The 25,638-nt window shown below is 42.5% G+C and overlaps 1 protein-coding gene across 1 annotated transcript; it reads right to left on the bottom strand.

The window, feature by feature from the left end:
- Positions 1-14,897: 14,897 nt before the first annotated feature.
- LOC308369883 (serine protease 27-like) lies at positions 14,898-25,048 on the bottom strand (the record flags this gene model as incomplete). Its single annotated transcript, XM_080844438.1, has 8 exons — positions 14,898-14,918; positions 15,166-15,281; positions 17,697-17,762; positions 18,156-18,414; positions 18,657-18,781; positions 19,056-19,324; positions 23,364-23,526; positions 25,033-25,048. The coding sequence occupies 8 exons, from the start codon at positions 25,046-25,048 to the stop codon at positions 14,898-14,900; spliced, it is 1,035 nt and encodes a 344-aa protein (XP_080700564.1).
- Positions 25,049-25,638: the final 590 nt, after the last annotated feature.

The raw sequence follows: 25,638 nt of genomic DNA, 5'->3' as shown, positions 1-25,638 counted from the left end.
TTGTGTGAAAGAAACAGAGCTTTTCAACCATACCAAACATGTCAGGCATCAGAAAGCCGATATACTGCACGTTACGTTAGAATGCTAACTTTCCAGGAAACCTAGGAGAATGCTGACACGGCGAACAGACAAAATGTGAATAAATATACACATTAATGTATAATTAGGATATTTTCTTTATGCTAGTATGAAAGATTACATGTTTAGGGAGTGAACTAGCTCAAAATCTCAAAATTGACCACTGCTGAAAAAAACGATGTTTTTGCCTGCCATGTCTCGCCTTAAACAATGAAAAGAAAACAAGCATATTCATTTTTAAACAACACAATACTAATGTTTTAACTCAAGAGGTGTTCGGAAATCAATATTTGTTGGAATAACCTTGATTTACAATTACAGCTTTCATGTGCCTTGCATGCTCTCCGCCAGTCTTTCACATTGCCGTTGGGTGACTTTATACTACTTATACCCACCCTCACTTACCTGGCTGTGTGGCATGGAGCATTGTCCTATAAAACTTCAATGTGGACTTCGGAGAATTCTCTTGTGTGTTTGTCATTAGAGAAAGCTTGTGTGTGTGTGTGTGTATATGTGTGCTTGTGTGTGTGTGTGTGTGTGTGTGTATGTGTGTATGTGTGTGTGTGTGAATGTGTTTGTGTGTGTGTGTGTCATTAGAGTATGCTTGTGTTCTGACTGACTACAAAGAGTGATGTCTGACTCTCTGCTGCCCTCTTGTGTCTCCAATCTGAACTGCAGCTTGATGGCCTCAATGGGAAAGATATGACCACTAAATCAGATGCAGGTGGGTCAGTCGGCAATCATCAGGCTATGAATGGGGACTATAAAGACTCAGGCTACCAGAAGGGACACGTGTACCCCCACTGCCACAACTGGGATAAGGAACAAGCAGACTCCACCTTCACCCTAACCAACGCCGCTCCACAGACAGGAGCTGATAACACAAAGTGGTTCAACCAGGTGGAGAATGTAGTTATTAATTATATTAGAGCAATGTGTAGCCAGAATGTAGAGACCCATGCCCATGTAGAGACTGGGGTTGTTCCAGGGAACACCAAAATGAAAGGGAGAGTGAACATCCCCAGTCACTTCTGGTCAGCGTTCTGCTGTAAGCCTAGCGACAAGAAGAACAAGAATAGTTTGATATCAGAGGGCTTCATATTTCAGATGCCAGGGAATGGCAATGCAGAGGCTATGCCTGTACCTCAGCTGAACAGGAAACTTACACAGGAATACTTTGGACACAGTCATCATACAGCTTTCCAGGTGTTTGGCAAAGTTACAGGCTGCTCTGAAAGTAGCAAAACTGAACTGTGACAGTAGCTCAACTGAACCAGGACCTAGGATACAAATATAATGCAGATTTTCTTTGGCAACGTTACACGCTGCTCTTAAAAAACAATGAGGAGTTTGATGCAGATAATTACAAAACACTGTTAATGTCTTAAGAATAAAGTAATCTTGTATTAATAATTACCTTGTATGAATCATGTGCTCATGTAAAAAGGGACAAGGCTTTTCTGTGTTTCTGTGTGTATGTGTAACTTAGATTATTAGGTGCCACTTTGACTGTGTGTAGGAGCATGTTTGGACCGGAGGTGATAAGAAGTGTTGAACGGTGCTTCTTTCCATCTTGTGTAAAACTGACCTCCTTGCAAGACAGGTAGCATAGTAAGATGACATTGGACGTTAGAGACCCACCACATAGTTATCCCTGCTGACAAATTGTTTGAGTGTCTGAGAATGCTAACTTCTATCTGTATAACCCTTGTGTGATGTTTAAATTTGGCTTCTCTCTCGTTGGCTGCAGTCTGGGAGTGAGTCCGGGCTCCCTCTCTCTGGGCCATTCCTCTCTCTGGCATGGCCCGACAGATTGTTGTTGTTGTCTAATAAATATACTTATATGCAACTCTGGAGTTCTGAGGTGATTTGAGTGAATTTTCACCTAACAGTGTTGTTATTAGAATAGATCAGTATTAGACAGACACACACACACACACACACACACACACACACACACACACACACACACACACACACACCATTTTTTTTTCTATGCTGCTCTTAAAGCAATGAGGTGTTATTAGGATAGGTGGATATCAGAGGGCACACACCACACACACACCAAACACACACACACACAGGTGTCAAAAGTACTGAAATGTTGTACTCAAGTAAAAGCACAATTACTTTGATGAAATTTTACTTAAGTACAAGTAAAGTTACCAATCTAAAAATCTACTCAAGAAAAAGTAAAAAGTAGCTGATTTAAAATGTACTTTGAGTAAAAGTTACTTAGTTACTTTCAACAACTTGATCCTATATAGTGCAAAAAAGGACAAGGGGTCATACAGCCAATACAAAAATGTAATATTTTTAATTAAAGGAGAATCTTTAGAAATATAAGTGCAATGACATTAAACATGTCAAACATTAAACATGTCAACACAACATTTAAGAACTTTTGGGAGGACATGACAAGAAATGAACCACATATGACGGATAAAATAAAAATGCCGCTGCCCCACTGTATATTTAAACTTTGGTTACTTTACTTGTGTCCACCTTTAGAGCATTAGTCTACAAACTTCTTGTTGAGTTTGAGCTGCAGCTGATTTTCAAGGTGAGTAGAGTTCATCCGGCTCGCTTTGCAGTAAACAGCAATCATCTGATGAATGTTGTCCAACTTGCTCCAGCCTCTACCTTCCGCTCAATGTGTTGTCTGGCATAGACTAGACCTGTAGAATGATAAACAACATAGTATTAAGCTGCCATCGAGAGTGCATCATAACACAGAAATAGCTATAAATAGCTATTTGAGATGACAGACCGACAGTATACAGAAGAATTATAGCATTTGTTTCTATTTCTACATGCATCACAATTCATAAACCCTCAATTCTTGCTCACCGAGACCACTGAGCATGAACATGAAAGACGTGCACGGTGCAAAGCCAACACTTATCGTTATCAATATCTGACTAAACATTGTGATAACGACATACACATTGACTTGTCCAACTGTCTGACAACGACGGTGTGCGCATTCACACCGTTCCTCTTTCAGGGCATGGGAGGCAGCCAAATGATCAGCCTAATATCAGTTAATGTGTTGTATTTCATGGCTCATGACTGATCTGCAGTTTTTAACACAATATGAGAGACTAAACATAATAATGCTATGACCAGAAACGAATGAAAGATTATTATTATTATTAGTCTATTGGATGACAGAAGGATGGACACGAGGCATGTGCACGACTGTACAGCTAGCCTTACTTTCGTCGACGTTAGCATACTAAATGGGGGAATCTATTGTCAATCATCTGATGTACGCAGATTATTTGGTCTTACTCAGCCCATACAGTGCTGGGCTGCAACAGATGCAGAGGGTGTGCTCTCAGTATGGCATAGACCATGAAATTAAATATAATGCAAAGAGAAGCCTCATAATGATAGTCAGAAGTAATCAGGATAGGAAATTAACCTTCCCTACCTTTTATCTACCTGGCAGTCCCCTTGGTGCCCGTGAGGAAATAAGATATCTGGGCCATGTCATTTCTGATGATTGGACGGATGACAACGATATATATATCGACAGCGCTGCAAAATATATTCTCAGGCCAATATGTTATTAAGAAAGTTTTCTATGTGCTCAGATTCGGTTAAATGTTCCCTGTTTAGAACCTACATAACACCAATGTACACTGCTCATTTGTGGTCTTATTACAGGAAAAGGAGTATACAGACACTGAAAGTAGCTTACAATGATGCTTTTAGATTGCTGCTTCATGTGCCTAGGTGGCATAGTGCTAGTCAGTTGTTTGTTTCTAAGCACGTACCAACTTGTGAGGCACTCTTGAGAAAACTGATGTATGGTTTCATGTGTCGACTGGACAAGTCTGAGAACTGCATAGTAGAGGCTCTGGTCAACCCTCTAAAGAGCTGTTATCGCTTTACCTCAAACTTAAGACGACATTGGCACAAATGTCTTCATACTTTTTAATGCACTGTATTATGTGTGTTGTATCTTTTTGTTTTTCTCTATTTCTATTTGTATTTATTTATTATAATTGTATGTCTGTTACTTCATATGGAACTTGATGTCTGAAATAAAGAATAATAATACTCAGGGTGGTTGCAAGTGCCATGAAACGCAAATTTTACCGAATGGAGAAAAGATAACTTAACAACAAAAACGCTGTCTGAACTACTAATGGAAAGAGACAAATACTGTACTTACCAACACATGCTTGCACAGATTTGAAGATGAATTTGTATAAGCAGACAGTTCTGTCTGGCGGGGCAGGCACAGCTTAAACAGCATTTTATAGCTGTTGCCTCTTTCATGTTGGAAGGCAAACTGCTTGCTTGCTGAGATGTGGCCAAGGGTTTTTTCCATCTTCTTTAATTATAACTTGCGAAAAGTTCGGGGCTTCAGCCTCTGGTCGTCCGCAGCTTGTTGGTAGTCCGCAATATCATCTTCCTCCATCTCTATCTCTCGTGACTTGGCACCGGCGGCTTGCATTGACTCCATCATCCACTCTATGCAGCATCCACCACTGAAGTGACAATTGTAGTGCGCGATTCCCTCCATTCGGTTTCCCGCATTGAACTTTTTTATTTTACTCACACACACCCCACACACAGGCCACACACACACGGCTCACACACAGGCCCACCCCACACAGGGCCCATACACAGGGCCTACACACAGGGTTGGTGAAATTGATGGGGGGCCTGGTCCCAACAAGTGTGCCAAATTTCACAACTTTCGACCATGCGGTTCTAGGGACTGCCATAGACTCCAATGGCAGAGGAAGATGTGTGATAATAATAAATAGAAAAACATAAGGTGGCTTCGCTGCTTGGCCACCAATTATATTAATTAATTAACAAGGGCCAAGAAAAATACAGGAGCGAGTTACTCACAAGGAGCAGCATATCACAAACAGTTGAATGTCTCTCAGGTCAAAATCCATGACTGAGCAACCAAGCTCAGAAACAAGGGGCTTGGAACAGGTGATTCCTCTGACCACCTGGCACAGGGTTTCCTAGTTTGTTTGGCAAGGGCTTGGGACGTGCACGGGGTGGCCTGGGCTGAATCTCATGGGTTTTTGGGTTCTGGCGGCATCTCCTGGCCGGTCGAGGTATGACAGCCATGCTGTTTTTGACCACATGCTGTTCCATGCTATTTGGAGTCTGAATGATCCTTTCCCTATTTTCTTTGGAAAAAAAAATATTTACATGCCAACAAAGCTTTTGTTTCAATGTGTCTTTTCCAAGAGTGCAGTCTCTCTCTCTCTCTTTTGTCTTTGCCTCTGACCCTAGACAGGGGTGTGATACAAGCACAGATCATTTCCCCACTTTACCCAGACAGTCTGGCAGGTGGGTCTGCAGTTTCTGCTGGAAGGAGAGACGTTGAGAGGGGAAAAGGGGAGGAAGGACTGGACCATCACTGTTGCTTTTGGACACCAGAGATCCACCCACAGCACTGCTGGGAAGCTTTGGTTGAGACAAACACCTGACAGCAGCACTGACTGCCATCAGCCCTGGCGGCAGCATGTTGTGACTTAGAGAAGATGCAGGGAATAGCGGTGACTGACTGGTAATACTAGCAGGACTTCTTGGAGTTTAGGAAGAGGTGCCGCATGCACATCCATGGAGGAATAAAAGCAGTCCAGACTCTGGGCTCTCAGTAAAAATATTCTGCCCATCAATTGCATTAGAAATCTCCCTCCCCACCCCTTGATCCTTTTTGCACTCCGAAACCGCCTGCATCACCGTTATCAAGAACCTCATCTGAGTCCATTTTAGGATATGGGAGAAAACCCACTCAAACATGGGGAGAATAAGCAGTTTATCCAGAACATGTCAACTAAAATCAAAATGGTATTTATAGCCAGATAAACAGCCAGCACTCACCTGAAATCCTCTACTTTACGCTTGGGACTATACAGTCTATCTGACTCCTGAGTCTCCTGGGTGATTGAAGCTCAGATCCATCATTTTAACAGCGACTTCCGTCAGCTCTCTCAGAGTAAACATCAGTGTTGCCAAAGCAATATCAAGAGAGGTGAAATATACACTCAGACATGCATACTCTCACACACACACTCACGCACGCACATGTCTGTGTGTGTGTGTCTGTGTGTATGTGCGTGTGTGTGTGTGTGTGTGTGTGTGTGTGTGTGTGTGTGTGTGTGTGTGTGTGTGTGTGTGTGTGTGTGAGTGTGTGTGTGTGTGTGCATGGGTGTCCGTGTGTCTCATAAATATATGTGTTCACAAACTAGACATTCTCTGTTCCAACTTGTGTGGGAATGTTCAGACATGATGGATCACAAATGCATCTTTTATTGAAAATCTATAACGTGACACTACAACTACAAGGAAACGGAGGCATTCACTATGAAAACAAAAAAGTGTTAGTACAGAGTACTGAAGTATGGGGTTGGCAAGTCGGTGCATCACCAAGACCAAAATCGTCACTTCCGGATCCATTGCTAGCAATTTTAACATAGTAAACGTCAACATCGAACAGTTACATCAGTTTTCTAGTCGACATCCACATATTTTAGCTAATGTTTCTCCTCACCTCCACCTCATATTCTTTTTTCTTCATGGAAGCCTGAACATTCTCTTTCAAGCTGCCACCTGTCATAACATTCACATTCACAACTCTGTTTGAATTGTAGGGTGGCTAACGTTAGCACAAACAGCACTGGGTCCTTTTTGTTAGTCGCACTTTCATGGAGTTCATTCAATGAGATATAAAGGTCTGATCGACTTACTTAAAAATGTAGATGAATCCTTGTGGTCTCGTCTTTTTAACAAGGTGTTCCTTGCCTTCGTAACCTTAGCAGGCTATGAGAGCATACTGTTACCCGTGTTTGTGAGTGAATAAAGTGATGATCTACACAGCATACTGTTACCCGTGTTTTTGAGTAAATAATGTGATGGTCTATGACAGCATACTGTTACCCGTGTTTGTGAGTGAATAATGTGATGGTCTATGACAGCATACTGTTACCCGTGTTTGTGAGCGTTCAGACTGAATAATGTGAAGGTCTATGATGTCATACTATTACCCGTGTTTGTGAGCGTGTGTGATGGCCTAACCAGGCAGCAGTTTGTAATGCAATACTCATCTGAAATGCCTTACAATGGTATTATACACATACCAAACACAACACATATATTCCAGTGGTTTGATTTTTGTTACTTATGACATCACTTAAGTTTTACTTATGACATCACTAAAGTTCTACTGGAGTGAAAAAAATGAAATGGACCTCTCGCAAACCAAAACACACTATACTACACTACACTATCCTACATGACAATAAACAATATTATATTATACAGTTTTATATGTTGCTGGTGATTCAAGACCTTGCAAGGCAAATTTATATTTATATAATCAAAGTGTGTGAGTGTGGGTGTGTACTTTGCTTTTCAAATAATATCACTAAGACTTCTGGCCTGGTGGGGTATGTGACATAAGACACGCACATAAGACTTCTGGCATGGTGGGGTATGTGACATAAAACACGCACCACGCACCTTAAACTTCTGGCCTGGTGGGGTATGTGACATAAGACACGCACAAAAGACTTCTGGCATGGTGGGGTATGTGACATAAAACACGCACCACGCACCTTAAACTTCTGGCCTGGTGGGGTATGTGACATAAGACACGCACAAAAGACTTCTGGCCTGGTGGGGTATGTGACATAAAACACGCACATAAGACTTCTGGCATGGTGGGGTATGTGACATAAGACATGCACATAAGACTTCTGGCCTGGTGGGGTATGTGACATAAGACACGCACATAAGACTTCTGGCATGGTGGGGTATGTGACATAAAACACGCACCACGCACCTTAAACTTCTGGCCTGGTGGGGTATGTGACATAAGACACGCACAAAAGACTTCTGGCATGGTGGGGTATGTGACATAAAACACGCACCACGCACCTTAAACTTCTGGCCTGGTGGGGTATGTGACATAAGACACGCACATAAGACTTCTGGCCTGGTGGGGTATGTGACATAAGACACGCACATAAGACTTCTGGCATGGTGGGGTATGTAACGTATCACTAAGACTTCTGGCATGGTGGGGTATGTAACGTATCACTAAGACTTCTGGCATGGTGGGGTATGTGACATAAGACACGCACATAAGACTTCTGGCATGGTGGGGTATGTTACGTTCAACACGCACATAAGACGTATGGCCTGGTGGGGTATGTAACGTTCAACACGCACATAAGACTACTGGCCTGGTGGGGTAAGTAACATTCAACATACACATAAGCAACATACATTCTTCGGTGTAATATCTTCCCATGGAAAGTAGCCAAGCGCGGGGCAGATCAGTGTCTTTTCAGGGTCAAATCAGTGCCATTTCAGGGTCCAGATCAGTGCCATTTCAGGGCCAAATCATTGCCATTTCAGGGTCAAATCAGTGCCATTTCAGGGCCAAATCAGTTACATTTTATGGTCAAATCAGTGCCATTTCAGGGCCAAATCAGTGCCATTTCAGGGGCAAATCAGTGCCATTTCAGGGGCCAAATCAGTGCCATTTCAGGGCCAAATCAGTGTCATTTCAGGGTCAAAGGAAGGGTACAGCAGTGTCTCATACAGAATTGGATGCAGAGTTGATTGACAGGTCAACCAGCCAACCACGTCCAAGAGACGAGCAGAGAGAGCCCAATCAGAGGCGCAGAGAGAGCCCAACAGTGCACCGCTCCAGAGGTCACAGTCGCTTCTAACAGAAGAGAAAAACACAAACAGGAATGTTTATTTTGTTATTATTTATTGTTTATTTTTGTTGACGGCATAAGCAGAGATGTCTACACAACAAACTCAGATGACAGACAGCAACAACAACACCATGTTAACGTGCTGTGCATGTAGTAGAATATAACAACAACATGTTAACGTGCTGTGCATGTAGTAGAATATAACAACACCATGTTAACGTGCTGTGCATGTAGTAGAATATAACAACACCCATATTCATGTGCTGTGCATGTAGTAGAATATAACAACACCCATATTAATGTGCTGTGCATGTAGTAGAATATAACAACACCCATATTAATGTGCTGTGCATGTAGTAGAATATAACAACACCCATATTAATGTGCTGTGCATGTAGTAGAATATAACAACACCATATTAATGTGCTGTGCATGTAGTAGAATATAACAACACCATGTTAATGTGCTGTGCATGTAGTAGAATGTAACAACACCATGTAAACGTGCTGTGCATGTAGTTGAATATAACAACACCATGTTAATGTGTTGTGCATGTAGTAGAATATAACACCATGTTAACGTGCTGTGCATGTAGTAGAATATAACACCATGTTAACGTGCTGTGCATGTAGTAGAATATAACACCATGTTAACGTGCTGTGCATGTAGGAGAATATAACAACACCATGTTAACGTGCTGTTCATGTAGTAGAATGTAGCAACACCATGTTAACGTGCTGTGCATGTCAAATGAACTTCATGTTAAAGCTGAAGTTTATGATTTGACTATGCTTGACCAAGGTCCAACGGTTATCTATAAGAATAAGAATAGACTTTATTTGTCATTGTGCATTAGATACACGACGAAATTTGTTTGTGCAACCACTAAAAAAAGTGCAGTTGTGCTATAGCAGGGTAGGACTGTGTGTGTGTGTGTGTGTGTGTGTGTGTAATATGTGAGGACATTACTCCTGACCTGTGATCTTGATGGAGTCTATATCCACTGTGAAGCCTAAGCTGGAGTTGGCTGCAGCTCTCTTCAGCGTGTCCAAGATGTCAGCGGTCCGGGGGAAAGCTAGAGAGGAGGACGAGGAGGAAGTGGAGGCGGAGTCAAACTCCTCTTGTAGCTCCACCTCCGTCTCAATGACGACGTTTCTTCTAGACCTCCTGCTCGTCGCCCTCGGCCTGCAACGGTGGTAAGACATGATCAGCAGGACTACTACTACACACACACACATACTCACACACACGTCTGTCTGTCTGTCTGTGTGTGTGTGTGTGTGTGTGTCTGTCTGTCTGTCTGTCTGTCTGTCTGTCTGTGTGTGAGTGTTTTTGTGTGTGAGTGTGTATTTGTCTGTCTGTCTCTTTGTGTGTATGTGTGTGTGTGTGTATTGATGTAAGTGTGCGTGTGTGTGTGTGTGTCTTTGTGTCTGTGTTTGTGTGTGTCTGTCTGTATGGCTGTCTGTTTGGCTCTATGACTGTGTGGCTGTCTCTGTGTGTGTGTGTGTGTGTGTGTGTCTGTCTGTATGTCTGCCTGACTTTCTGTCTGTCTGTCTGTCTGTCTGTCTGTCTGTCTGTCTGTCTGTCTGTCTGTCTGTCTGTCTGTCTGCCTGCCTGTCTGTGTGTGTGTGTGTGTGTGTGTGTGTGTGTGTGTGTGTGTGTGTGTGTGTGTGTGTGTGTGTGTTTGTTTGTGTGTCAGTTCAGGCTAACAAAAACACAGCTATTCGTAATTACAGGCAATTATACATTCATGAAAATATACTTAGGAATACAGTATTCTAATTAAAAGAAGTGTGACGACTTTCAGGGAGGTTGAATACTTGCTAGCCCCTGTATCTACGTCCTAATAAAACTACTGTTAGCACTTTTAAAAGTTTTAGTAGCATACTTAGCTTACCTGAAACCAATTACAATTGTTCTTTTAAAGACTGCTCCATATTTGGTTTTGGAGATGTCATCAATCTGAAAAATAGAGATGTACCTTTCATGAATGTAATTACTAATCTGGTCCTTTTGTTAACATTAACAACCTGAAACAAAGAGGCAGTAATTACTAGATACGACCACTGTACCTTTAATTAATGTACATGCTCGCTCGGTATTTGGTTAACATAAATATCAAATACAACATAAAACTCACCACTCTAGTAATCTGTCTTTCCAGATTTCTGAACTCTTCACTGGTACGGTCTTTGAGCGCATCCTCAAACTGAATGTTGGTTTGAAAGGTCACCACAACACCGAGACTATCTGAAGGTGACATTGATGGGATGACAACAGCAAACATCAGAGTTGAAAAATCTTATGGAAACATACTGGATGGGTCTGCTTCACTCACTTTAGTAGACCTGGATTGACCTTTATATTGTCCTAATCCAGATCTGCTCATGATCTATAAATGTTCCTAATCCAGATATGCTCCTAATCTAAAAAATTTCCCAATCCAGATCTGCTTCTGATCTAAAAATGTTCCCAATCCAGATCTGCTTCTGATCTATAAATGTTCCCAATCCAGATCTGCTTCTGATCTATTAATGTTCCTAATCCAGATCTGCACCTGATCTATTAATGTTCCTAATCCAGATCTGCACCTGATCTATAAGTGTTCCTAATCCAGAACTGCACCTGATCTATAAATGTTCCTAATCCAGATCTGCTTCTGATCTATAAATGTTCCCAATCCAGATCTGCTCATGATCTATAAATGTTCCCAATCCAGATCTGCTCATGATCTATAAATGTTCCTAATCCAGATCTGCTCCTAATCTAAAAACTTTCCCAATCCAGATCTGCTTCTGATCTATAAATGTTCCTAATCCAGATCTGCTTCTGATCTATAAATGATCCCAAACCAGATCTGCACCTGATCTATTAATGTTCCCAATCCAGATCTGCCTCTGATCTCTAAATGTTTCTAATCCAGATCTGCTTCTGATCTATAAATGTTCCCAATCCAGAACTGCACCTGATCTAAAAATGTGTGTGTGTGTGTGTGTGTGTGTGTGTGTGTGTGTGTGTGTGTGTGTGTGTAGAGTAGTGTGTGTGTGTCTGTGTTTGTGTGTGTGTTTCTGTGTATACATGTGTGTGTGTGTGTGTGTGTGTGTGTGTGTGTGTGTGTGTGTAGAGTAGTGTGTGTGTCTGTGTTTGTGTGTGTGTTTGTGTGTATACATGTGTGTGTGTGTGTGTGTGTGTGTGTGTGTGTGTGTGTGTGTGTGTGTGTGTGTGTGCAGATAAGCTGGCCCAGTGTCCTCCGGTGTTTGTGTGTGTGTGTGTCTTTTGGGCACCTGTGACACTGATGACCTGGCCTAACCGAGGGGTGAGTGTGTCTCTTATGACATCCCTAACAATATGGTTGCCTGGGAAACAGAGGTCCCCCTTCGCAGGAACCATGAACCGTTGCAGTATCTCCACCTCCCTCTTGTTTTCAGAAGCTCTTACACCGATGTTTCTGTGAGAGATAAATCATGTGTTTAGTCTTCCAGCCAATCAGAAGGCTACAGCTCAGTGATGTCATTCCTAGGTTCTAGTTTCCTCCAGCGGTCCGTATTTTCTCAGGGTTCTGTGTTCCCCAGATCGTAATGGTCGTAAGGCTAGCGTAACTGTATTAAATATCGGGCACTTTGTTAAGAAATAGTTATACTATGTCTATTTATAGATTAACGTTAGGTATAAACTTAACCAAACCAACGGTTTTCGAGAGAGATTTTAGTCATTTTCAACTTGTACGACTCGATATTTGAGACGTGCTGGTATTTAATACAGTTCCGCTAATGATGCTAAAGCACCATGGGCATAGAAGCCGTATTTCTAAATATCTCTGTTAATGTTTACGGTGACACGTTTTCGAGTACGTTTTTTAAATGGGTCAAATATCAGACACTCCTACTTTGTTCCACTTACCGCGTTGAATTTGTGATAATAATATGCTTTTCTTCTTGCTTTGACATATACCGGTTTAATTTCTGTACAAATGCCTTAGTCACAATATGTTTTGACAAGCAAACGTTAATCTCACTAGTGTTATTTTTGTTTAATTTGGGTATTTTGTGGCCTTGTTTTGACGTGATTCAGTTGTAGGTGCAGTCTATTCACTTAAACATGCACAAAACAAACATGGCATGATTATGTATGTTATGTATTAAAAATTAAGACATCAATATAAGGGTATTGTAATTGTACTATTGTTAGTGGAAACAACATTTTGATCTAATTCAACTTTGTTTTAACTAAACTGTAAACGCAACTACGGAAGGCGAACTTCTTCAGTCCAATTTCTCAACAAGTGCCTTTCATATTGACATGGGTCTAAACGACTAGGGTAATCGGATTTGATCTCTGTGAGCATCTGTACTTACATTACGTCATGCTATCTGTTTGGGCATTTGATATGACAGTTTAAAATGACAGTTCAACTTCATCTGGGAGAGAACTCATCCGACGGTACAACTTAAAGACCAAACGAAATATTCGTTGCGCCACTGACTGTTCCACACTATAGGGAACACGCAAAAGTGCACTATAAAAAAAAAGCTTACGTTTCTATCCATAGTTGCCCGAAGTTGATCAGGAGAGTGAATGTAAAGATGTCAACGCCGAATTTGCTCGATATTTGAGACGTGCTGGTTTTTAATACAGTTCCGCTAATGATGCCAAAGCACCATGGGCAAAATGGACATGTGGAATTTAGAACCTTGGGAAGATAGAACACTGGGGGCATGCAACCCTGGGAACAGAGATACACTCCCAGCTCAGTGTCTGCAATGGATCGGGTGGTGATCCACTGGATCTTACTAAAAACACTGGATCCCACCGTTTCTGTCCCAGCTTAGCTAGGAGCTCAGAAAACTGCTGTGTCTGTGAGCTGTACTCCACCTACCTCTGAGAAATTTGAAGAAATATTGTCTTCACATAGCCAGGGTCAGTGTAACGTTTTAGCGAGACAGGGTGGGTCTGGGTAAAAAAGGACAGTCCATGAGTTTTCATGTCTCTGTACAAAGGGAGCAGTATCTATCTCTGTTGTTGTTGTTATGGTAACCCATAATGTATATAGTGTACCTTTCAAACTTGCCAATGGTGTTAAGATTGATATGCTTTATATGACACATGAAACATTAATGTCAGTGCTCTATAGTGACATATGTAACATTAATGTCAGCGCTGTATATGACACATAACATTACAGTTTTTTCCAATCATTTTCACTCTTGTCTCAATACCATGTACACATTCCAAAAACACTTAACACATCGAGTATACCAGAAGACTATGTGTACCAAACTGTGGATAAGAATGATGTATTTGTATCATTAAGCATTCTCTTATAATGACAAACTAATTGTCTTGCAATTAAATTGCATACTTCTTCTTTTTCTTGCTCTCTGGTCACTCTCAATGCATCTGTAATGCTGCCACCTATTGGCAAACATTATAAACCTATCATTACAGGCATGCAGAGAGAGTTCCTAATAAAGAGCCTTATGCAAATATTGTTTAAGCGAACACATGTTTTGGTCATGTCCTCATATTAAAACATTTTGGACACATTTAAACATATTGGATACTATACAGCAATTTTACACTTTTTGAAGCCAACTAGTTTTGGTACCATCCTCAAATTTATTTTGATAGCATATGGTCATGTGAAGGACAGATAAACACCTGTCTGTCCCACTAGCCATCTTGTTAATGCCCTGTGTAGTTTTGTGTTCCAGGCTGGAATACCCTGCTAAAATGGGAGACAATATTTCATAGCAGGCCAAAAGACACCAATTCATGTGTTGGCAAGCTTAATGTGTTCCCAACTGGACTGTTTGTGGTGTCTGACAGGTTTGTGCATGCCTTTAAGGTAGTTAGCTGGCTAGTTTTGGAACTAGAATACTCCACAAAAGAGTCATAATGAGCGAGGGTCATAGTTTTATAACTAGAATACTCAGCAACAGAGTCATATTGAGCGAGGGTCATAGTTTTGGAACAAGAATACTCAACAAATGAGCGAGGGTCATAGTTTTGGAACTAGAATACTCGAGAAATTAGTCATATTGAGTGAGGGTCATGTGCCACCTAGAGGCCAACTTGCTAATCAAATAAAATTGTAGCTTTAGCTTTTGCTCAAAAGGCCCCTAGGGGGCGCTAGAACGAAGAGGCACGCCCACTTAGGGTCATAAACCTTCTAACTCGTATTACCCATGTAAGGCTAAAATCATGGCCTCAGAAACAAACGAAACGTTGACAAACATGAAATTATGCATGAGTATTATACTACACTACCATTAAAGGAACATATTGCATAACATTTTGATATATTATATGCTATTATATTATGGTGTAACATGACTTACTAATACACATAAATTGAACACTGAATGTTCAGGCTTACCTTATCGGTGATGAGCTGAGACAAAACACTGATGACCGAGAGGTTCTTCACTTCAAATATTACTGTCACCGTGGGAACAGCAATGTTGTCAATGGTTCGGGGGTGACAAGAACGTCCTGGAAGAACAAAGACTTTTATTTAAAAATGAGTTAACTATATATTTATTTATTTCTCTATCTTGCTCAATCGGTCAAGGCAAAAACTGGAGGAGATAAAAAGTTTCCCTGTACTCCGGACTGCTACTCTAGCACTGGCCTACTCAACAGCAGAATACTGTGCACCTATTTGGTGCAAATCCACTTACACCTCCAAGCTTGACACAGCTCACTACCACAGAATGTGGATAGTTTCAGGATGCATAAAATCCGTCCACCAGCAATCCGTCGTGAAATAGCCTGACTTAACCTTGCACAGAGAGCTCTACGCAGAGCCAGCCACCTACTCCACCAGTCTAGGGAACCAATCTCTGCAAGACTTCGGGGCCTGCTGCATGAGGCAAATGGCCAGCCACCTGGGTCCTGGACCATCACACAATGGACCAAACAGTGGGGCCCAGCCAACACCAAGCTACCTGGCTACATCGAAACACCGTCCACAAGGCCTGCAGGACACAACCTCAACCGAAAATCCTTGGTACGACTTAACAGATGCCGGACAGGACATGGACGCTTCAGAGCCTACATGCCCCTGACTGCCCCTGTGGAGCCCCACAGCAAACGGCTGATCACATCATAAACGACTGCACCAAGTACCAGTGCCCTGGTCTCCAGGCACTGTCTAACCTGAATAGCGAAGCACTGGCATGGCTAGAGGACACAAGCTTAGTTATTTAACAGTATTGACATGTATTTTGTGACATACAAATATATATAGCATTAGCTCATCTGTTGTAGTTTTATTAGCTTCAGCAAAAGCAGCTCAGGTGTATAATTTTGTGATTAGTGTAAGAACTTCGGGGCGACAGTGGTACAGGAGGTAGAGAAGTCGTTCAGTAATCAGAAGGTTGCTAATTTGATTACCTGTCAAAGCGTTGATCCATGTTCACCAGTTACAAAACATAGACCCACACTGGAAGCTTCACACAGAGCAGGAGAATCTTCTTGATTTCTCCTCCTAGCATTAGCTTGTCTGATGTAGTTTTAGGATGGAGGATAGCTTAGGTAGTGGTGACTGGGGTTAGCCTAGCTGTAGTGGTGACTGCGGTAATGAGATTAGCCTAGCTGCATCTAGGCTAACCCGAGTCACCACTACAGCTAGGCTAACCCCAGTCACCACTACAGCTCGGCTAGGAGGAGAAATCAACAAGATTCTCCTGCTCTGTGTGCGGGAAAAGCTTCCAGTGTAGGTCTATGTTTTATACCTGGTGAACATGGATCAACGCTTTGACAGGTAATCAAATGAGATTAGCCTAGCTGTAGGGGTGACTGGGGTAAAGCTAGCTGTAGTGGTGACTGGGGTTAGCCTAGCTGTAGTGGTGACTGGGGTTAGCCTAGCTGTAGTGCTGACTTTGGTTAGCCTAGCTGTAGTGGGTAATGAGATTAGCCTAGCTGTAGTGGTGACTGGGGTAAAGCTAGCTGTAGTAGTGACTGGGGTTAGCCTAGCTGTAGTGGTGACTGGAGTTAGCGTATATGCTGCTAGTATAGCTATGTTGGGTACTGGGAGTAGCCTAGCTGTAGTGGTGACTGGGGTAAAGCTAGCTGTAGTGGTGACTGGGGTTAGCCTAGCTGTAGTGGTGACTGGGGTTAGCGTATATGCTGCTAGCATAGCTATGTTGGGTACTGGGAGTAGCCTAGCTGTAGTGGTGACTGGGGTAAAGCTAGCTGTAGTGGTAACTGGGGTTAGCCTAGCTGTAGTGTGACTGTGGTTAGCCTAGCCGGAGTGGGTAATGAGATTAGCCCAGCTGTAGTGGTGACTGGGGTAAAGATAATTGTAGTGGTGACTGGGGTTAGCCTAGCTGTCGTGGTGATTTGGGTTAGCCTAGCTGTAGTGGATACTGTGGTTAGCCCAGCTGTAGTGGGTAATGAGATTAGCCTAACTGTAGTGGGTAATACGATTGGCCTAGCTGTAGTAATGGGGTAAAGCTAGCTGTAGTGGTGAGTAGGGTTAGCCTAGCTGTAGTGGTGAGTGGGGTTAGCCTAGCTGTAGTGGATAATGTGGTTATCTGAGTGGATAATGTGGTTACTGAGATTAGCCTAGCTGTAGTGGGTAATACCATTAGCCTAGCTGTAGTAATGGGGTAAGGCTAGCTGTAGTGGTGAGTGGGGTTAGCCTAGATGCTGCTAGCATAGCTGTATTTGGTAGTGGGGTTAGCCTAGCTGTAGTGGTGAGTGGGGTTAGCCTAAATGCTGCTAGCATAGCTGTATTGGGTACTGGGGTAAAGCTAGCTATAATGGTGACTGGGATTAGCCTAGCTGTAGTGGTGACTGGGGTTAGCCTAGATGATGCTAGCATAGCTCTGTTGGGTACTGAGAGTAGCCTAGCTGTAGTGGTGACTGGGGTAAAGCTAGCTGTAGTGGTGAGTAGGTACTTACTTTGCAGCATAGGCATGCTGGTGGGCACTGGGGCTGTAGATGCACTAGGAGCGGAGACAATGGTAGCTGGAGGAGGAGGCACAGTGAACAGGATGAAGCCTTGAGGTACAGAGAACTGGAATACGATTAGCCTAGCTGTAGTGGGTAATTAGATTAGCCTAGCTGTAGTGGGTAATACGATTAGCCTAGCTGTAGTGGTGACTAGGGTAAAGCTAGCCGTAGTGGTGAGTGGGGTTAGCCTAGCTGCAGTGGTGACTGGGGTTAGCCTAGCTGTAGTGGTGAGTGGGGTTAGCCTAGATGATGCTAGCATAGCTGTGTTGGGTACTGAGAGTAGCCTAGCCGTAGTGGTGAGTGGGGTTAGCCTAGCTGTAGTGGTGAGTGGGGTTAGCCTAGCTGCTGTTAGCATAGCTGTATTTGGTACTGGGAGTAGTCTAGCTGTAGTGGTGAGTAGGGACTTACTCTGCAGCGTAGGCGTGCTGGTGGGCACTGGGGCGCTAGTAGGAGAGGAGACAGTGGTAGCTGGAGGAGGAGGCACAGTGAACAGAATGAAGCCTGGTTGGTTACTGCTGATGAAGGAGTTGATCCAGCTCTGATAACTGGACACTCTTGTGTAAACACCAGGGAAATTGGGTCGATCACAGCCTTCTCCAAAACTAACGATACCGGACTGGACCCACACCGGGTCCTGTTTGCTCACCAGTGGACCTCCTGAGTCTCCCTGAAAACAAAGGTGTCACTATTTATGTCAGTTTTGAAACCTTGGACACTATTAATTGAAAGGAAAAGATGCAAATCATACTTTTTCATAAATCGTAAATCAGAAGCCTTTTATATATTCTAAAAGTTCTTATAAAATACATTTTGTTTTACCAGTCATTCATTAGTTTGTTCCCTCATTCATTCATTTATCTGTTTATCACACTCTCAGTTCTATGATGAAAAGATGAGCATTTGCCTTACCTGACATAAACTAGCACAGATCATGTTGTCTGTGATTCTGCCGACTCCATACAAAGAGCTACACTGTGTGTTAACAATCACAGACACCTCCACTTCCTGTAGAGTCCCAGGGGATGGAAGGGATTCTGGGAGTGACAAGGAGACAACACACTCAAGACTGGGAAAGGGAAGCTTACCAACTACAACACACTCAAGACTGGGAAAGGGAACGTTACCTTACCACAGCACCCTCAAGACTAGCAAAGGAAACATTACCTCATTACAACACAGGGAAAGTTGCCTAACTATCTCTTTTTCTTAATAGTAATACTCAAATCAAATACCTAACATCAGTTTATGTACACTTTTCTTAAATGATCCTGCATGGCCAATCCAAGGTTATTACTCATTTTAGTGTACCTCCTTCACCGATGTTTCCCCAGCCAGTGACCCAGCTGTTGGTGCCGTTGATGAACACGCTATCACTGGCAGCCAGACACACAGGCCTGATGAAGTTAGTGAAGGTGACTGAGGCACTGAGCTGAAGCAGAGCAATGTCATTGTCGTTGTTGAAACTGTTGTAATCGGGATGGCTGACGATCCTACTCACGGTCGCTCTCACTTCATTTGGGTTGCTGCCCTCCTGGTTCTGCCGACCCAAATACACCTCAAGATCACCTGCACCCACACTGACAAGAAGAAGACAGATCATGAATTAGACTCTTCTCTTAGACTTAGGGCCTGATTTACTAATATGCGAGCGCTGCTTAATCTGCATTCGCAAATTAACGCACAGTGTTTTTGCGCATTTTCCTTGGTATTTATCAACCCAGATCGCGCTGGGCAATCTGTGTTTACTCCGCCCTATATAGGGCCTGATTTACTAACACTGCGACCGCTGCTTAAACTGCTGTCGCATATTAACGCACGGTGTTTTTGCGCATTTTCCGTGGTATTTATTTAGGAAGAGAAAATGAAGGTTCAGCGAGGTGGAGATATACAGCCGCGGAAAAAATTAAGAGACCACTTCAAAATTATCAGTTTCTCTGGTTTTACTATTTATTGGTATGTGTTAAAGTAAAATGTACATTTTAGTTTTATTCTATAACCTACTGGCAACATTCCTACCAAATTTCAAATACAAATATTGTCATTTAGATCATTTATTTGCAGAAAAATGACAATTGGTCAAAATAGCAAAAATGATGCAGTGTCTTCAGATCTCGAAAGAAAACAAGCTCATATTCATTTTTAAACTACACAATACTAATGCTTACACTTAGGAAGAGTTCAGAAATCAATATTTGGTGGAATAACCTTGATTTAAAATCACAACTTTCATGTGTCTTGGCATGCTCTCCACCAGTCTTTCACATTGCAGTTGGGTGACTTTATGCTACTCCTGGCGCAAGAATTCAAGCAGCTCGGCTTCTTTTCATGGCTTGTGACCATCCATCTTCCTCTTGATCACATTTCAGAGGTTTTTTATGGGATTCAGGTCTCGAAATTGGGCTGGCCATGACAGGGTCCTGATCTGGTGGTACTCCATCCACACCTTTACTGGCCTGGCTGTGTGGCATGGAGCATTGCCCTGCTGGAAAAAACACTTCTCAGAGTTGGGGAACATTGTCAGAGCAAAAGGAAGCAAGTTTTTCTTCCGGGACAACGTTGTACTTTGCCTGGCTGAGGTTTGTAAAAGACCATAAGGATTGAAAAAGCGGACTGGAGGTTCTTCTAAGTTCGTCTTCTCTGATGAGTCCGATTTCACAGTAGGTGCAAGACTCTCTGGCTTGTAGGCCTCTCCAGGTCTCCGTCTAACCATCAGACGACCATGTGTTGGGCAAAGCTGAAAATTGGACTCATCAGAGAAGACGAACTAGAAGACCCTCCAGTCCGCTTTTTTCAACCCTTATGGTCTTTTACAAACCTCAGCCAGGCAAAGAATATGCTATTGGTGGCATTAATGCATAGACTGTCTATTATTACCAGGGGTTAAAGTGGGCCGGAACGCTCCGGTACTCAGTACCGGCACCTCAGATAAATTAATAAATAAATAGATTCTTTAAAAAATAAATAATAATAATAATATTTTTTTTTTAATGTTAAGGCCAGTCTCGTCTCGTCGCGAATCTTTGGTCTGAACCGGCATTTACGTGCACTGTGAAAGGCTCGTGCTCCTTCTGAAGGAGTTCATCAGCGTCTCGATCAAATCAAAACGTAATATCATCCCCTAGCCCCGCCTTCTAAATCCCTCTGACAAACACGCTTCGCGCCAAGAAAAAACAGTTAACCTGGCTGTCAGTTCAGTTGAGAGCGCGACGCTTTGCGGTAAGTGTTTAGACTTTTCCAGTCAGAGCGAGTGCATGTTGGAGTCCAAGGTGAAGTAGTAAGCTAAAGTCTAACGTCTATATTTTAAATAGGGCAACAAACACGACTTAAAGAAAGAACCAGGCTTTTAGTTATTCGTTTTCTATCACTCTGGCCCTGACTGAGAATGACGAACATTAACAATGGTTAACTGCAACTAGTTGGTTATTGGCTAGCACGTCAGCTTGTCAGATAGACAAAAAATTTGAGTACCGGTACTTGTTTCATAATTGGAAAACACGTTGGTAATGTTATGTCTTCATAATTTCCTTCCTAAAGATGGAGGAGGATCGAAATAAGAGAGGGTGTAAACGAAAAATAACTGATTATTTCCAAGGGTAAGAATTTGTCTGGAAATGGTGCCTATTGTGTCATTCTTTTTAGATTTTCTTTTAAAATCAAGCAATTGATAGTCTAAGAAGTCTACCAAGCATTGTTGTTATGTCATGTTTTGATAATTCATTCAACAGTAAAATATTTTTAATTTAATAACTGAAGTCTGCAGTGTTGTTTATTAATGGCTGTGTGAGTAGGCCTGTCACCATTCAGAGAGAAGACCTACAGTATATCACTATACTGTATATGTAGCCTACTAAAGAACTAAGTGGTTTATAGCATAAACATCTATCTACTATAGGCCAACATTCTAAAATGTGTGAATCGCTTAAATGCTATGAGTTTCAAATCTAAATGTCAGCACTAATTGTTCATTTCCAGCTGACCAGCCCCAAAATGCACCAGAATACAGGAAATAATATTTACCAAATTCAAAATTTTCTCATGGAACCAAATAGGGGCCCAAAGGCTCATGATCCATCCCTGGTTTAGGTCTTTGGTTAAACCTCCTTATATCACTGTGATTAAAAAAATATAGGAATGGGTGATTTCAACGCCGCCGCCACCAGATCCACCAAATACCCCCCGCCATGGCCGCCGCCAGATCCACCAAATACCCCCCTGCCGCCGCCACCACACCGGAAAATAGAGTACCCCCACCTACCAAATCCCACTTTAACCACTGATTATAACAATATAGAGGTGTACATGGCGAGATTAATCATTTCTACAAGGGACATGGGTTCACTACAATATGGACGTGGGTGCAATCAATGGTTCCGATTACGTTCCGAAAGTTTGCGATTTCAAAGTCCACAATTGCGTTCAGAGCCGAACTTGCGGCATTGTATGGGTAGCTAGCAATAGTCAAGGCTCTGTGTGTGTGGGTGTGTGTGTGCACGAGCTCAATGCCTCTCTCTTTCTCTCTCTCTCTCGCTCCTGCGGGCAACGAGAGTGAAGTGTCTTTCTCCCGTGTCTGCGGGGCAACGTGAGTTATAAGTCAATGTTAATGTTGACGGTGGAAAGGGGAATTCACTTTTCCACAAACTGGTTGAAATTATCCGGAGGCCAATATTTGCAAATTAGTTTTAACAACTGATGGAAGGGAATGTGATCGCTGGGTGGAGGGTTGGATGTCTCTCTGATCTGGTCCAGTAATTGAAGTATTGCGTGGCTGGTTAACCTGTACCGTCTAATGATTTGTGGTTCATTTAACTGAAAATGTGTTATACGAGTTGAAAAAAATATTTCTGTGCACTGTCTCTGTCTTCTTTCTTCGCCTTGCTGTTATCACTGCTGCCGTATCAACGTTTTCAGACTCACTGGAAATGCGCTTGCTGGTTAACACGTGCTTTTATGAGGCGGAGAATTAGCGCGCAAATCGGAGGCTTGCGCTCAACAGGCAGTTTAGTAAATACCACTCATTACATCATTAGGCGCACTTACCTTCTCTCCTCCCATGTAAAGTGCGTTTTACGCCTACGTTACCACCCACGTCCAGGTAACCTCCCCTGTTCACACCCACAGGCGTTAATATGCGCTGCGTCCCCTTAGTAAATACCGTTTTATGTTTACGACCGCTATTTTACGCCAGAAATGGGCGCAATCCTGTTAGTAAATCAGGCCCTTAGTCTATTAAATCACACAAACAATTTGAGGTTATGTTTAGATTTTCCTGTATTTCTGTTTGTGTGAAGCCTCTATTTTACGCTTTTGTCTTGGGTTATTTCTATCTTGATTTAAAACAAACATGCTTATGTTGTCTTTAGATATGCTTCTGTTTGAGTGACAGGTTTCTTCCTGACTAACAGGGAGTTTTTCCTTGCCCCTGTTGCCATTGTGCTTGCACTAAGGGGGTTCAGGCTCTGGGCTCTGTAAAGCGCCTAGAGACAATTGTATTGTTATGGCACTATTGAATTGAATTGAATTGGTTATTGGAAAGTGCTTCTGATTGGTCTTGATTTAGAACAAACATGCTTATGTTCTCTGTAGATATGCCTCTGTTTGAGTGACAGGTGTGGTTACCTGGGGAAGCAGTGAGCAGCTGAGAGCACCCAGTCCTTATTGATGAGGGATCCTCCACAGAGATGGGAGCCAAAGAAGTGGATACTGGCCTGCCATGGCCAACTTCCTGCTGGAGCATTCTGGCCCACGACTATCCTGGTGTTGAGTGGAGGTTTACCACACACTACAGGAGACAGAGGCTAGAGTTACCCTTTATATTTATATAAATATATGTATACAAAAAAAATATATAAAGGGTGCGGTAGAGGTGCTCTAGCAAAGGTGTATGTGTGTATATGTGTGTGTTTATATATATATAATTATTCTAACTTAACATCACTAATAATAAAAGTGCCAAAACTATATGTATTAGGTATCTTACCATCCAACTGCCCAAGGCTCCCTAAAGAGATAAAAACAGGTCATCAGTGACTGCATGAAAGAGTCACCATGGAAACACATTTTAAACGGGTCATCAGCTACTGGTTGAAAGAGTCACCATGGAATAACATTTTAAACGGGTCATCAGTGAGTGGATGAAAGAGTTACAATGGAATAACATTTTAAACGGGTCCTCAGTGACTGGATGAAAGAGTCACCATGGAAACACATTTTAAACGGGTCATCAGCTACTGGTTGAAAGAGTCACCATGGAATAACATTTTAAACCGTTCATCAGTGACTGGATGAAAGAGTTACAATGGAATAACATTTTAAACGGGTCCTCAGTGACTGGATGAAAGAGTCACCATGGAAACACATTTTAAACGGGTCATCAGCTACTGGTTGAAAGATTCACCATGGAATAACATTTTAAACGGGTCATCAGTGAGTGGATGAAAGAGTTACAATGGAATAACATTTTAAACGGGTCCTCAGTGACTGGATGAAAGAGTCACCGTGGAAACACATTTTAAACGGGTCATCAGTGACTGGATGAAAGAGTCACCATGGAAACACATTTTAAACGGGTCATCAGTGACTGGATGAAAGAGTTACAATGGAATAACATTTTAAACGGGTCATCAGTGACTGGATGAAAGAGTTACAATGGAATAACATTTTAAACGGGTCCTCAGTGACTGGATGAAAGAGTTACAATGGAATAACATTTTAAACGGGTCATCAGTGACTGGATGAAAGAGTTACAATGGAATAACATTTTAAAGGCACAGCCTGAAATTCTGGTGAAAGGTAGATTATATCTAAGCTAAACAGCCAATCAAATTGCACCATTGTCTTCCACATTCTTGATTAAACCTGCTGATTGGCTAGAAGTGTTAATGGCCAGGTCTTAGCCACTACGTTCGTTTCCTATTCACAGAGCTGGGACTGTGTACGAACACACACACACCTACACACACACACACACACACACATACACACACACACACACACACACACACACACACACACACACACACACACACACACACACACACACACACACACACACACACACACACACACACATACACACATACACACTTGCAGGGTGGCCATAACGGGAGCAGAAAAGCCACACACAGATGATTAGCAAAAAAATATGATGTGTGTGTGTGTGTGTGTGTGTGTGTGTGTGGGGATGTGTGTGTGTGTGTGTGTGTGTGTGTGTGTGTGTGTGTGTGTGTGTGTGTGTGTGTGTGTGTGTGTGTGTGTGTGTGTGTCTGTGTGTCTGTGAAACCTCAACCCTCCCAGTAGGACATGTCTCAACACAACAGTGTTTGTGTGTTTGTGTGTGTGTGTGTGAGTGTGTGTGTGTGTGTGTGTGTGTGTGTGTGTGTGTGTGTGTGTGTGTGTGTGTGTGTGTGTGTGTGTGTGTGAGTGTGTGTGTGAGTGTGTGTGTGAGTGAGAGAGAGACAGTGAGAGGGTGAGAGGGAGGGGTAGAAGAGAGAGAGAGAAACAGAAACAGAGAGAGAAAGAGAGGGAAACAGAGAGAGAGAGGGAGAGAGAGAGAGAGAGAGAGAGAAACAGAAACAGAGAGAGAAAGAGAGGGAAACAGAGAGAGAGAGAGAGAGATAGAAACAGAGAGAGACGGGGAGAGAAACAAAGAGAGAGAGAGAAGGAGAGAAACAGAGAGAGAGAGAGAAGGAGAGAAACAGAGAGAGAGGGATAAAGGGAGGGAGAGAGAGAAACATAGAGAGAGAGGGAGAGAGAGATAAAGAGATGGAGAGAGAGATGGAGAGAGAGATAGGGTGAGAGAGAGAGAGAAACAGAGAGAGGGTGAAAGAGAGAGAGAGAGAGAAACATAGAGAGAGAGATAAAGAGATGGAGATAGAGATGGAGAGAGAGATAG

The sequence above is a fragment of the Sprattus sprattus genome (genome assembly GCF_963457725.1).
Source record: "Sprattus sprattus genome assembly, chromosome: 1".
NCBI lineage: Eukaryota > Metazoa > Chordata > Actinopteri > Clupeiformes > Clupeidae > Sprattus > Sprattus sprattus.
The sequence above is the reverse complement of the archived record's forward strand: the minus strand, read 5'-3'. Positions and strand labels throughout refer to the sequence as shown.